A 14,417-nucleotide genomic window follows, 5' to 3' on the forward strand; every position below is an offset into this window, starting at 1 on the left:
TTTACAAGTGATGTAAGTGTTTCAAAGAAGGCCATGAAGAAATCCGAGGATATCGAGTGCCCTTGATGCCGCAGTACACCTTCAACCAATGGTATTGTGGGCAAAATCGAAATAAATTATTATGAATGATCACTGAATCACAATCAAAGAAGTAGCTGATGATGTTAGCATATCAACTGGTACATGTCATAACAATAATGGAAATTCCTGGATGGAGCAATACATAAAATGAGGGAAAGGCAGCTACTCACCTACAGTGGAAATGCATAACAGAAAACAATATTCACACTAGCTTTCAAGTACTAGCTACCAATAGTACACACATTTACACACACAACCACCCAGATATCCAAATCTGCACTCCCTTGCCGTGGCTATCAGAGTGGGCGTTTGGGTGTCTTGTGAGGTTGTGTGAATGTGTCTACTACTGCTAGAAAAAGTGCTAGTGCTTGAAAGCTAGTGTGAATGATGTTTTCTGTTATGTGTATCTACATCGATGTCTACATCTTACATCTATACTCTGCAAACCACCGTGAAGTGCATAGCACAGGGTACATCCCATTGTACCACTTATTAGCGTTTCTTTCTGTTCCATTCTCATACGGAGCATGGGAAGAATGATTGTTTGAATGTCTCTGTGCATGCTATAATTATTCTAATCTTGTCCTCACAATTCCTGCATGAGCAATGCATAGGCTGTTGTAGTGTATTCCTACAGTTATCAATTAAAGACCGTTCTTGAAACTTTGTTAGTAGACTTTCTCAGGGTATGAAACTTCCTGGCAGATTAAAACTGTGTGCCAGACCCAGACTCGAACTCGGGACCTTTGACTTTCGCGGGCAAGCACTCTACCAACTGAGCTACCCAAGCACGACTCACGCCCCGTCCTCACAGCTTTACTTCTGCCAATACCTCGTCTCCTACATTACAAACTTAACAGAAGCTCTCCTGTGAACCTTACAGAACTAGCACTCCTGAAAGAAAGGATATTGCAGAGACATGGCTTAGCCACAGCCTGGGGGTGTTTCCAGAATGAGATTTTCACTCTGCAGCGGAGTGTGCGATGAAAGGTCCCAAGTTCGAGTCTCGGTCCGGCATACAGTTTTAATCTGCCAGGAAGTTTCACATCAGCACACACTTCGCTGCACAGTGAAAATCTCATTCTTTCTCAGGGTAGTTTATGTCTATCTTCAAGTGGCTGCCAATCCAGTTTCTTCAGCATCTCTCCTATGGGTCAAACAAACCTGTGATCTTTTGCACTACCTCTTTCTGTATATGTGCAATATCCCCATTTGTCCTATTTGGTACAGGTCCTGCACATTTGAACAAATTCTAAAATGGGTTGTACGAGTGATTTGTAACCAATCTCCTTTGCAGACTGAGTGCACTTCCCAGTATTCTACCAATAAACTGAACTCTGCCTCCTATTTTACACACAATTGAGTCTCTGTGATCATTCCATTACATATTCTTATAGTTTTACACCCAGGTACTTGTATCAGTTGGCCGATTCCATTTGTGACTCACTAATATTGTAGTCATAGGATACCACATTTTTTTCATTTTGTCAAGCACACAATTTTACATTTCTAAATATTTAAAGCAAGTTGCCTATTTTTGCATCAGCTTGAAATCTTATCAAGATCTGACTGAATATTTATGCAGCTTCTTTCAAACAATACTTCATTATAGATAACTGCCTCATCTGCAAACAGTCTGAGGTTATGATTAACATTGTCAGCAACGCCATTAATTTACAACACGAACAGCCAAAGGTTTCAACACATTTCCCTTGGGCACACTCAAAGTTACTCCTACATCTTGTGATGGCTCTCCATCCAATATAACAACATGCTGTCGTCCCCCCCCCCCCCCCCCCCCAAAAAAAAAAAGTCCTCAATCCAGTCACAAACTTGACTTGACACCCCATAACATCGTATATTGGCAATAAGCATACGTGTAGTGCTCCATGCATCGATCCACTACAGGTGAGTGTTGCCTTTCCTTTATTTCAGGTAGGGCGTGCCATGAACTCTTTTGCATGTTTGGGGTACGAAATGTGTGACAGCAAAATTTATTCCAATTTGTCGAGTTTTGAACAAAAACACCAGTTAATCCAAGTTTATCAGGAGCCATTAGATGAAGTCAAAAACTATGCAGAACTACTGAAATGAGGCAAACAGATGATGAAACATGACTCTATGGATATGATGTCTTAACTAAGGATAAGTCATCCCACTGGAAGCCAAGACTGAAAAAACCTTGGTAAGTGGGCTCAAATGTGAAAGTTATGCTCACTACGTTGTTCTATTTTAACAGCACAGTGGACCACGAGTTCTTATCACAAGGTCGAACAATCAATACAGAGTAGTACTTACGAGAGTTCAATGGCGTTTGCTTGAAACAATCTGAAGGGAGGGGGGGAAGAGGGGAGTGTGAGGGGGGGCCACCATCCAGATTTTTGGCGAAATGTTTCATGTGCAACATGATAATGTATGTGCTCACACTTTGTTGTTCCTTTGTAAATTTTTGGCCAAAAATACTACTGAGATGATGTCCCAGACTCCATATTCGACAGACATGGACCTATGTTACTTTTTTCTGTTCCCAAAATCCAGACAGCCTTAAAGGACCATCATTTTACAAACGTATATGAGATTACAAATGCATCACTAAGAGAGGTAAAAGCTATTACAAAGATCAAGTTCTAGAAGTGTTTTATGGATTGGAAAAAATGCTGGTATAAGTGTAGAATACCTCATGGGGACTATTTTGAAAGGGATAACATTGGTGTAGACTAATAAACAAAATTCTTCCCAAAAAACAAAAATTCTGATCTTTTTCCAACACCAGGCTGGGAAGCACCAGACATTTATTTGTTATCAGTTGCATTCCCAGCCATCCCTCAATCATCATTCTCACGGGGTATGAAAGTGCTTTCCTCAGTCTATATCGACATGTTTTCACCAACACTGTAATTGTTCTAGCCAGTTTAGTCTATTCTAAACTTAATTCATCAGGAAAGAGGGAAGGAGAGGGGAAGACGAAAGGAAGTGGGTTTTAAGGGAGAGGGTAAGGAGTCATTCCAATCCCGGGAGCGGAAAGACTTACCTTTGGGGGAAAAAAGGACAGGTATACACTCGCACACACGCACATATCCATCCACACATACAGCCACAAGCAAATATGTCTGCTTGTGGCTGTATGTGTGGATGGATATGTGCATGTGTGCGAGTGTATACCTGTCCTTTTTTCCCCCAAAGGTAAGTCTTTCTGCTCCCGGGATTGGAATGACTCCTTACCCTCTCCCTTAAAACCCACTTCCTTTCGTCTTCCCCTCTCCTTCCCTCTTTCCTGATGAGGCAACAGTTTGTTGCGAAAGCTCGAATTTTGTATGTATGTTTGTGTTTGTTTGTGTGTCTATCGACCTGCCAGCGCTTTCGTTCGGTAAGTCACCTCATCTTTGTTTTTATATATAATTTTTCCCACGTGGAATGTTCCCTTCTATTATATTACTAAATTTAATTCTGTAGTTTAACTTACTTGTCTCCTCTATTTATTTCTTTAGGCTGTATTTTCCCAACTGTGATAGTTATTAACCCTTTCGCTGCTATTGACATGCATACATGTCCTACTATGCCGTTCTCCAGGTGCTGTGGACATGTATATACATGCCATTTTGGTTCTCTTACAGTACTATGGATTTCTGTATGCTTCCAGAGCATCTGACTCATTACTGATGTGGACAAGTTACTTCCATATCTTGGTGAATCAAAAAGTTTAAGAGTATTTATCTGACAACATATGTGCCTCATTGTGTGCTATCATCTGCAAGAAACCTTGTTTCCATACCTTGAATCATTTATGAAATATGACGATTGTTATGCCCAAATTATTTGTGATGTGCAAAGAAATGAATGGACACATCGCATATGACCATCCATAGGATATAAAACCTAATTACTCGAGAATGAAATGAGACATTGTTCTGCCCTCAATTTTAGATGAAATTTCAATATCTTATGTACATTTAATTCATTGCCATGTATGAGCTAAAATCAACCATGCAGTGTGTTTCTACCTCTTTAAAATTGCATGCAATATTTTACTGAATTTGATGCGGCGTACTCAGTATGACGGACAATAAAAAGAAATTCAGTTCTTTATCAAGTGAAGATATCAGACCGTAAAATTTCAACTGTTTCCGAAAAATCGGATGATAAGTAATTCATATTGGCTGGTAAGCTCTCTCTCAGCACAGGCACCAGCATTTGGCAAGCAGTACAGTCATAACAGAAGCTGCCATCGGCACAGAATGGAATAGAGCACATCCATAGCAGCGAAATGTTTAAGATTCTTACCATTACTGCTTTTCATCAAAAGCACATTTAAGCTCTTTTATAAAAAAACAACATTGCTTAATTGTCAAGTGCTTTGACTAGTGTCATTGTAATCACCCTACTGATGGAGTATTTTACAGTGTTAAACTCTCTTGACAGTAGTAGCTTAAAGTGAAGCGTGGAGAAAAAATATTTTATAACAAATAATGTATTTCTATTACACTCACCAAGTGACCAAAAGTTCTGAAAGCCATCTCAGCACCAATTTCTTCACCCATGGCAATTAAAGCGATACCTAGAACAGCAACTGCTTGTCTAGGTGAAAGATCTACTTCATCTTTCTTGTCATCTTTTTTATCCTTTTCTTTTTCTTTCTCCTTGTCCTTATCTTTGTCCTTGTCTTTGTCCTTATCCTTTTCCTTGTCTTTATCTTTCTTATCTTCCTTCTTGTCCTCCTTAAACATACAAATGGACCTATTATTACATATAATACACGATAAACCAAACAAAGAATTCTTTTTCAATATATGAAAAGAAGAATCTGATCCTCAGTATAATCCAGCAAATTAATTTTAATTAATGATATGATTGCATTAATTCAAATTACAAAACATAAGACAATATGCAAGGTCCAAATTGGAGGCAATTCAGCAGTTCATATAATGAGCTTGACACTGCCAAACCTTTTGTAAATTAGTGGACACCAGTGGTGTGCAGTGTAGAATGTGAACCACTGCTCCATGGAACCGTGTAATTCAGATCAATTATTTTACACTATTCCTCACCACAAGATGTTTTAGCATAGAGCATGTAACAAAAGTACAGTTTTCAGACTATCTTATTTAATGATTTGGGTGGTCTTATCATAGTTTTCAATGTATTCTATGCTCACGCTATCAGGAATGGTAACTGGTGAGGTCTAAGAAGCCAGCTGATGTCAATGTTGTTCATTTAATGGAGCTGGCACTGTTCCAGTTTGATTTTGACTTGCTAAAAGGCACATGTGGATTGAGAAATTCATTCTGCAAACATTTTATAAAGCATGTGTTGTCACTTTGATGTTTATTACTGATATCAGGCACCATCAGTGCAGCCTCAGTACGCCAAGCTTAAAAATATACCTGTCAGGTTTGAAACTAGTTGGCAAACATTAGTAGTCCAGATGACCTCAGAAGTTAAGTCACATATTGCTCAGAGCCATTAGTAGTCCATCTATTGACAGATTTGTTAATAAATGCTATGTGAAATTTAATAAAGCTGCTGGTTTCTTGTCAACAAAATGAAACTAGGGAAAAAATATGAATTTATTGGCGAACAGGAGGACATTGGTAAGAGGTAACCAAAATGCACGGACATTCTCTGATTTGTTACAAAAGCATGTATCCAAGAGTTTGTTGTATCTGTAATGAGAAGTTATTAAGGCTAAGTGAACTTTCTCAATATCAAAACTTGATCATCTGTACTACATTCCATCAATACATCCATTTTTGTTGTGTTTTTCTAAAGGTGATAATGTAGCAGAGTTTTGGCTGGGTTACATCTTGTAGCAGCATAATTAGTGCACTGACTTAAAGAAGGTTCTGTCTGTGGCAGTTCTTGGCTTTTTATAAGCAATACTGTCACTACAGGACAATTGCTCCTGGGCTTTCATACCACAAACTGGATCTTCGAAGTCAGTGTACTAATTATGTTGCTGCAAGATGTGTGACCCCAACAAAACGTGCAATGTTATTACCTGGGATAAAACATGACCCCAACAAAATGTGCAGCATTATTACCTGGGATAAGATATAACAAAGGTGGATGTATTAACAGAATGTACATGGTGTACAACTTTGCTTCCGCCATTTTTTACCCACCATTTGTGGCTTTAATGAAACAAATTGGTTACACATGTATCATTCGAAGTATTTACCATCACTGGCCACTACTTTCTCCCATCTTTCAGGCAGTGTACGAATCCTGGTCAAAAGAATTGTTCATCTTTTGAAGCAATCCATAAATCGATCCACTTTGTGACTTCTTCATGAAATCAGAAGTGTTGGTCACCCAGGCCATGCGCCATTGATCTAAACAGGTGATGATAGGCAGAGGGAGCAATGTCTGGAGAATACGGCGGGTGGGGTAGGACTTCCCATTTTAATGTTTCCAAGTAAATTTTGACCTTTTTTGCAATGTGGGGTCAAGCGTTGTCGTGCTGCAAAATCACTTTATCGTGCCTCGCGCTGTATTGTGGCCATTTGTCTTTTAATGCTCTGCTCAAATGCATTAATTGCATTCGATAATGAGCACCTGCGATTGTTTCACTTGGTTTTAATACCTCATAGTACACGATGCCGAGCTGGTCCCACCAAATGCAGAGCATGATCTTGGAGCCGTGAATATTCAGTATGGCCCTCGAAGTGGAAGCATGGCCGGGATATCCCCATGGTTTTTTGCATTTAGAGTTTTCGTAATGAACCCATTTTTCGTCCCTGGTCACAGTGCGATGCAGAAATCCCTTCCATTTTTGCCTCTGAAGCACCTGTTCACAAACACACAAATGCTGTTCAATGTCTCTTGGTTCCAGCTCACACAGGACCCAAGTACCTTCTTTCTGAATCATGCCTGTAGCCTTGAGACGTTTTGAAATTGCTTGCTGTGTCACTCCCACTAATCGTGCCAATTCTTCTTGAGTCTGATGTGAGTCTTCACTTGGCAATGTCTCCAATTATGCATCTTCGAAAACATTCTCTCTTCCGCCACTATGCCGGTCTACGACGTTAAAATCACCGTTCTTGAAGCGCTGAAACCACTCACGACACATTCTTTCACTAATAACGTCCTTACCGTATGTACTTGAGAGCATTCGATGAGACTCACCCGTGACATTTTCAATCAAGAACAACTTTATGATGCAGACACAAATCGACTAATGTTTGAATGAGGTTATGTTGACCGAGGTCCAAGCTAAGTGCCAGACATCTGTGATCTGTTTCTTTCGACCGCTACTTACTGCTGTCGTCACCTATCAGCAAACAGCGGAAGCAAAGTTGTACACCTTGTGGTACAGGCAGTGATCAGATTTTTATGTTGTACAAGTTAACTCAGTATCATCACTAAATTCTCATTACATTCTAAATGCTTACATTTTGTTGCAACCGTTTGTTTGGACATGAGGATTAATAAATCAAACAAACAAAAGCTCAATGCCACAGGCATTAATTTTAGTATCAGTTGTTTCTTACACTGCCAGCCCAAAATGACTCCCTTCCAAGGCAACAATACAAGGAATCCATTTTCCATGTTCCATTCAACTATTTTGAACACTGTCAATAAAGGTTTCTAACAAAGTTAGTTACAGTCAGATGCAGTTCTATATTGTATTTCACTTTAAAGTAAGTATGTTTGTTTGAATAACAGTCCATGTTGACAGTCTCAGATGTAGCTAGTGCTACAGAAACAATATCAAGTTGTTGTCAACTTTATGAGCAAAGTAACAGTTGTAATAAGGGATTCATTGAGTAGTCATCCCAATACATTCCTGGAATACTGGCAATTCAGAAATCATTTTTGTAAGAATGTTTTCATAGTGAATTTCAATTATTGAATCAACGGATTAGTTTATGGTGATGGAATACACCCCAGGATACTTAGCATTGTGTTAGCTGAAAGTACTGCTGCAATCATATTGTAGGTTAAGTTACCTATCTGAAATCCCACAATTTATAATTTTTAAAGCTCTCCTAACAAAATCATAAGTAGAGACTATTTTGTTACACTAATGGCACATGGTATACATGTCACTGACTGGAGGCCAATTTTGATCTTAGTTTGTAAAATAAACCCTGTTCACATATTTGATATGTTGTATGATACTAAACCTGGGCCAACCAAGTGAGGTTCAGAGTTGATCAAAGTTAGCAAGACACGCATTTGGCAAAATGGCTAAATCAGATCTTGACATGATTATTGTGCTTCAGTCACATATGTTATTGAAGGTTGTGTGTTGTAAAAAAGTACCAGTAACTTCTCAAACTTCTTCAGAAAACTACTCCACAGCTGAAAAACACCAAAATTGACAGATATTCTTAAAGTAAATGGAAAAAAGCAACATGATTCTCAGCATTTAAGGCTCCTGAACACAGAACACTGCCCACCACAGTGACCCAGAACACTAAGAAAACAGGAAGTACTGTTAAAACATAGTGTTGTGGTAATTCAGTTTACAAGCAATATCATAGAGGATACATTGTTTGACAGCTTATAATTCATGACCATGGCATTGACCATTAGGTGATGCAGTCATTTTGACTGCAAACGTAACTGTGGCATCAAGTCAGGCTTTCAAAAGTTTGCTGAGCATGATGAACATATACATATTACAGACCATTAGTCATAAACTTAGAAGTCTTTCTGTGTGGACAAAAGCTTCAATAGTTTGTAGTCAATTTTCTTCAAAACTAAAGAACCTACTGATACAGAGAGCACACAGGAATACATCTGCACCACCTTCTTAGGTAAAGCTGTCATCAAACCAAATGACGTTGGTCAGCCACACTGATTTACTGAGTATGGTCCTTCTGGAGACTGTAAACCGGCGATATCCAGGAATTCTGCACACATACGGAGCTCGTGCATGTGTGCAACTCTCTCGTCTGACTGCATGATTCCCCACTATCACCCACACTGTCCGAGTGGGACAGTGTGGCAACCACAAATGTGCTGCTTGGGCAGCAGATCAGTCATACAAGGGTCAAAGATCAACTTGCATATGGCTTGGTTTCATATTACGGTGTATTAGGAAATTAAAAAAATCTGAAATTATGAACAACACTTCACAAAGAGAAGTATTTTAAAGTTACTGACTGTTGGTACAAGAGAATACACCTACAACAATAAAAAGTAAATTTGGGTTTGCAACTGTATTACAGCAGTAATATTGTGCGAGCCAAAAATCTGAAATTATGAACAACACTTCATAAAGAGAAGTATTTTAAAGTTACTGACTGTTGGTACAAGAGAATACACCTACAACAATAAAAAGTAAATTTGGGTTTGCAACTGTATTACAGCAGTAATATTGTGCGAGCCACAGTGTTCCATGTAAAATTCTTACAACATTTAAGCTGATATACAGATAGGCAAGCTGATATATAAAAATACAGGCAAAAAGAAAGTCTCCATAGAGGACCATCAGGGATGGAATAAATGATCATAACTACATGTGAAAGAAACAAATTTTACTGCCTAGAAATTCCCTGCTGACACTGCCATGATTACAGTTCTCAACAAAATATGTCACAAACCAAACAAAATTTTCATCATTATTTAATTATTTTTGGTTCTCTGTAGGCATAATAAAATTTAAATCTGATACAAACTGTCAGCACACAAGCATGCAAAAGCAGTTTCACAGATTTTTGTGATTCAGGTTCCCATGCAATCATGACTTCTTCAGTTTTGTTATAGAAAAAAACCTTTCACACACCGTACATTGTTCCAATCATGGAGATTACTTCTACAGTTCATCATTGAAAAATGGAAGCTCTTCCTGAGGAAAACCTTTGTAGAACTCCTGGACAGTCTTTACATAGAAGAATTTGTATTTTACACAGGAATTACACTGCAGATTGATCAGTTCCATCTGCAAACAGACTGGGGCACTTTCAACTGATGCGGCACACAGTCTTGAAAAATTCTCAAAAACAGATGCAATATTGGCAGTGTTCTGAAAACTACTTGAAAACTTTTCCTGTCTTTCTTCCAATGGCAAAATGAATTGTTCAAAATTATCATTTTCTTTCACACCAGATAGCTTATAGGGAAATGGTTGGTATTCTTTGTGGAAGTGCCCCTTCCACAATATAATTTTCTTTTTAAATACATCCACTTTTCCTATTAAAGCAGATATTTGTTGCTTCTCATCTTGCGATGTCTTACTGAGGGCATTAAAGTGTAAAATCAAATCGACTAAAAACACAAGGTCTGCAGTCCATTCTGTATCATCTACTTTTTGTTCCTGCATTCCTATTTTGTTCATAAATTGAACAAGGGCAGGCCTTAAATTGAAAAATAGTTTGAGGCCTGCACCCCAACTTAATCAGCATACTTCACAGTACTAAATAATGTCTAAATATTCTTCGTTCAATGCCATCAAAAACTGTTGTAACTGAGGGTGTAATAATCCACATGACTTTGTAAAATTTGCTATTTGGACCACCAGCTTCACGACATGCTCCATCACTGCAAATTTAGCAAAAACTGTTTCTTGATGCAGGAAACAATGAATGCTGTACAAACTGTCAGGTTATCATAGCAGTTTTTTACACAACAATGTTACAAGCCCATTCACTGCCCCTTGCACTGCTGGTGCTCCATCAGTGGTAACTGAGACCATCACGTTCCAATTCAGGCCAACGGTTTTAATTGCCCCTTGAACTGTTGTCAGCAAGTTGATCCCTCTCATATATTTTATTGGTACCAAATCTAACAGTTTTCCTGTCACCTGCAAATCGCACTACACTTCACAAACATAAATCGCAAGCTACGCTGTATCTGAAATGTCAGTCAACTCGTCCAAAGCAATCTAGAGTGCAATGAACATGTTGGTATTATCAACAGAGTGCCTGTAGACATTCATTCAATTCACTGCCATGACAGCTATGCGGTGAGTTATTGTTTGTCGTGAAAGACTAATTTCAGAAAACTTCTGTACCTCCAACAGCATCACGAGTTCTGCTGTCTCGACAATGAACTCTTTAATAAACCTACATGTGCTGCAAGCTTTATGTGATCTGGCGATTTTGAGTGCTATTTTGTAGCTTGCTTTTAATTATGGTCCATTTTAGTTGGTTGCCGGCTAAAATAAGAAGCTATAGAACAGATAGTAAACACACTGGATTTCTCCAAGCAAATGCATACAAATACAAACAGCACAAAACATTTATTTTCACCATTTACTGATGTCGAGATCGGCTCACCGTGCAGCACTGCAGCTTTTTACGTGCACCAACTTGTTTGCTCTTTCACCACCAACTAAATCTTTAAATTCCTTTGTGCATAATGTTGTAATGCTGTTTCTATAGCAAAATTACAGTGCCCGGCAATTCTGCAGCTGCATAATAGACACTGAGAATTTTCATCCTTCTCTTCAAAACATTAACACTCATTTTTAAATGCTTGTGACAATAGGTCACCAGAGTGTCTCTTTTGAGTTTACGTGGCATTGTAACACTCACTGTACTTCTAGACTTCCTTTACACCACAAGCAAATAGTAAGGAATAAACAGCACTGGCACTATGAAAAATACCACACCATATACTGGAAGAAACAGAACTGCATCACACTGCTACATGAAATGCCGTGCTGTCCCAAGTAGTTCTGAGAAGGACCAAGCAAAGCTGAGACGGACTTAAGAAAGTCAAGATGTCTGAGTAGTGGAGAGGCAGGCTGAGGCAAACTTGCTTTGCATCACGTATGTGTGCAGTTTTGCATGTGTTGGTCAACCCTGTGGTTTCCTTGGTCCTTGTAACAGACTTACTCCAACTTGGCCTCACCGTCCTTCCCCAGACCCCTTCCCAAGAACACATACCTCACAACAAAAGAAAGGACAGCCATTCACATCAAAACAGACCAGTTTAATCATTCTTCCTGCAGACAACGGCTACACCACTGTCATGATAATTTGTAGAAATTACCTGACAGGAGGCTTATGCCAACTGACTCCTCCACCTACAAGCTCTGCTATAGTAATCCTGTCCCAGATGTTCAACATAACCTCCAATCCCTGTTGAAATCCTCAGGCCCATCCCAAAACCTCTCTCCTGAATCTATCTCCCTCTTCACTCTCAATAACACCTTGCACAACCACTTCTACATGCTCCCCAAAATCCACAAACCTAACAGTCCTGTATGCCCCATTGTAGTTGCTCCCACTGAAAGAATTTCCACTCCTGTCGACCAACACCTCAACCAATTGCCTGAACCCTAGCCTCTCACATCAAAGATAATAACCACTACCTTCACCAACTCTTGACCCTTCCCGCCCCTTTGCCGCATGGGTTCCTACTCGTCATTGTCAAGGCCACCTCAATAACCTCCCACTGACCCTAAAAATAAGCTACAAAGGATTATCCCCATCACCCAGTAGCATCCTGGACTGCAGCAACTGAACCATATGTTCACCAGGGCTTTGATAATCTATCATCATGCCTGGAAATGAGGGAGAGAACCCAAGATCCTTTCCACCCCCCTCCTGCCCCCTAATGTGTATTACATCTCCCACTTGACAAACACATCACTCTTGTCCATTGCTGAGCCACTCCCATTCCCAACTCCTTGCAACAGCGGTATGCAACATTCACCCCCCTCTCACCCCCTAAGGTGTATTACATCTCCCACTCAACATACACCTCATCCTTGTCCATTGCTGAGCCACTCCCATTCCCAACCCCTTGCAACAGCGGTATGCAAGATTCAGCCACCCAGCACTTCCTACTCCAGCCCTGTCACAGGCTTATTCTATCCCACCAGAGGCAGGGCCACCTTAGATAGCAGCTAAGTCATATACCAACTCTGCTGCGATTAGTGCACAGCTTTTTATGTCAGTATGACAACCAATCGTCTACTCACTAGAACGAAGGGCCACCATCAAACTATCCATGAACAAAGTTGACCATTCAGTGGCACACCTTGCTGAGCACATCATGCTTGAGTTCGATAGTTGCTTCACAACCCATGCCATCTGGATCCTTCCCTGAAATTTCCAGGCAGATTAAAACTGTCAGCCAAATGGAGACTCCGAACTCGGGACATTTGCCTTTCATGGGCAAGTGCTCTACCAACTGAGCTACCCAAGCATGACTTAAGACCCATCCTCACAGCTTTAATTCCACCAGTACCTCATCTCCTACATTCCGAACTTCACAGAAGCTCTCCTGTTAATCTCGCAGAACTAGCACTCCTGGAAGAAAGGATACTATGGAGGCATGGCTTAACTACAGCCTGAGGATTGTTTCCAGAATGAATTTCCACTCTGCAGTGGAGCATGTGTTGACTTGAAACTTCCCAGCAAACGAGTACCGGCCTGACAAACAGTTTTAATCTGCCAGGAAGTTTCAAATCAGTACATAATCCACAGCACAGTGAAAATTTATTCTGGTTAAAACATGCTTGATTCTTTTATATATTTCTTTCAACCATCAACTAGAATGGGCTAAAATATAGGATGTTGATCAGTTGTTTGAACTGTGGAAGATTTCATAATCTCTCTCTCTCTCTCTCTCTTTCTCTCTCTCTCTCTCTCTCACACACACACACACACACACACACACACACACACGCACTACATTTAAGGAAGCGTTGCTGTTTAATTGCCTCTAGACTTTAGAGTCCACTTGGGTATGAAAATATTTACCAGTTAGATGGAAAAGTGTGTCACAAAGCCGTTAAATTCTTTTTCTCTCCTGCTGGAATTAACTCTTGGCATACTGGAATCTGAGGCACTCACTGTTTCCCAGATGGTATCCAAGCTCATTCAGCAATGTTGTGCTGATATTGCTGATAACAGACATACCTCAACACATTCTTCACTTCTGTAATCCTAGTGGCCTCAACCTCTGTTAATACATTGTCCCAACCCCCTCTACCCAATGGTTTCCCCTTCCTCTGTCCTGTCACCCCTTCCCAATCCACATCTCCAGGTCATCTCCTTCATGTACTTCACCTCATCAGCTCTGGTACCCCTGTATCGCATGCCTAGTCCATATACCTGCCACCTCTCCCCCATACATACCTCATCAGCACTCTTGCTCCCTCCTTCTGAGCCACTAACTACCCATCCCCAACTCCTCTCTGTGCTTCCTGCTTCTTTCTCCCTCTACCCACCCTATCTGATAAAGCCCCTACCCCATCCTAGTCCACCTGCCAAACCATGACCCTGGTACTGAGCGTTTAGCCAGCACAGAGAGAGAGAGAGAGAGAGAGAGAGAGAGAGAGAGAGAGAGAGAGATAGAGCGCATGTGCACTCTAGTTTGTCAAAGGATTTCTTCCAAAAGCTAGCAAAGTTTTTATTCACCTGTGTGCCTCGCAAAGA

General features: G+C 40.1%; 1 protein-coding gene across 2 annotated transcripts in view; it reads right to left on the minus strand.

Annotated features, from left to right (window-relative positions):
* The window catches only part of LOC126470524 (26S proteasome non-ATPase regulatory subunit 2), a 123,434-nt gene that overhangs the window by 23,156 nt on the left and 85,861 nt on the right, over positions 1-14,417 (minus strand). The window contains exon 12 of one of the 2 annotated variants that reach the window (XM_050098443.1): positions 4,569-4,793. In XM_050098443.1, coding sequence (XP_049954400.1) covers positions 4,569-4,793 — 225 coding nt within the window. Of the gene's footprint in view, positions 1-4,568; positions 4,797-14,417 lie in introns of both variants that reach the window. The other variant, XM_050098442.1, reaches the window with a different exon arrangement.

Source organism: Schistocerca serialis, chromosome 3 (assembly GCF_023864345.2).
Source record: "Schistocerca serialis cubense isolate TAMUIC-IGC-003099 chromosome 3, iqSchSeri2.2, whole genome shotgun sequence".
Lineage (NCBI taxonomy): Eukaryota > Metazoa > Arthropoda > Insecta > Orthoptera > Acrididae > Schistocerca > Schistocerca serialis.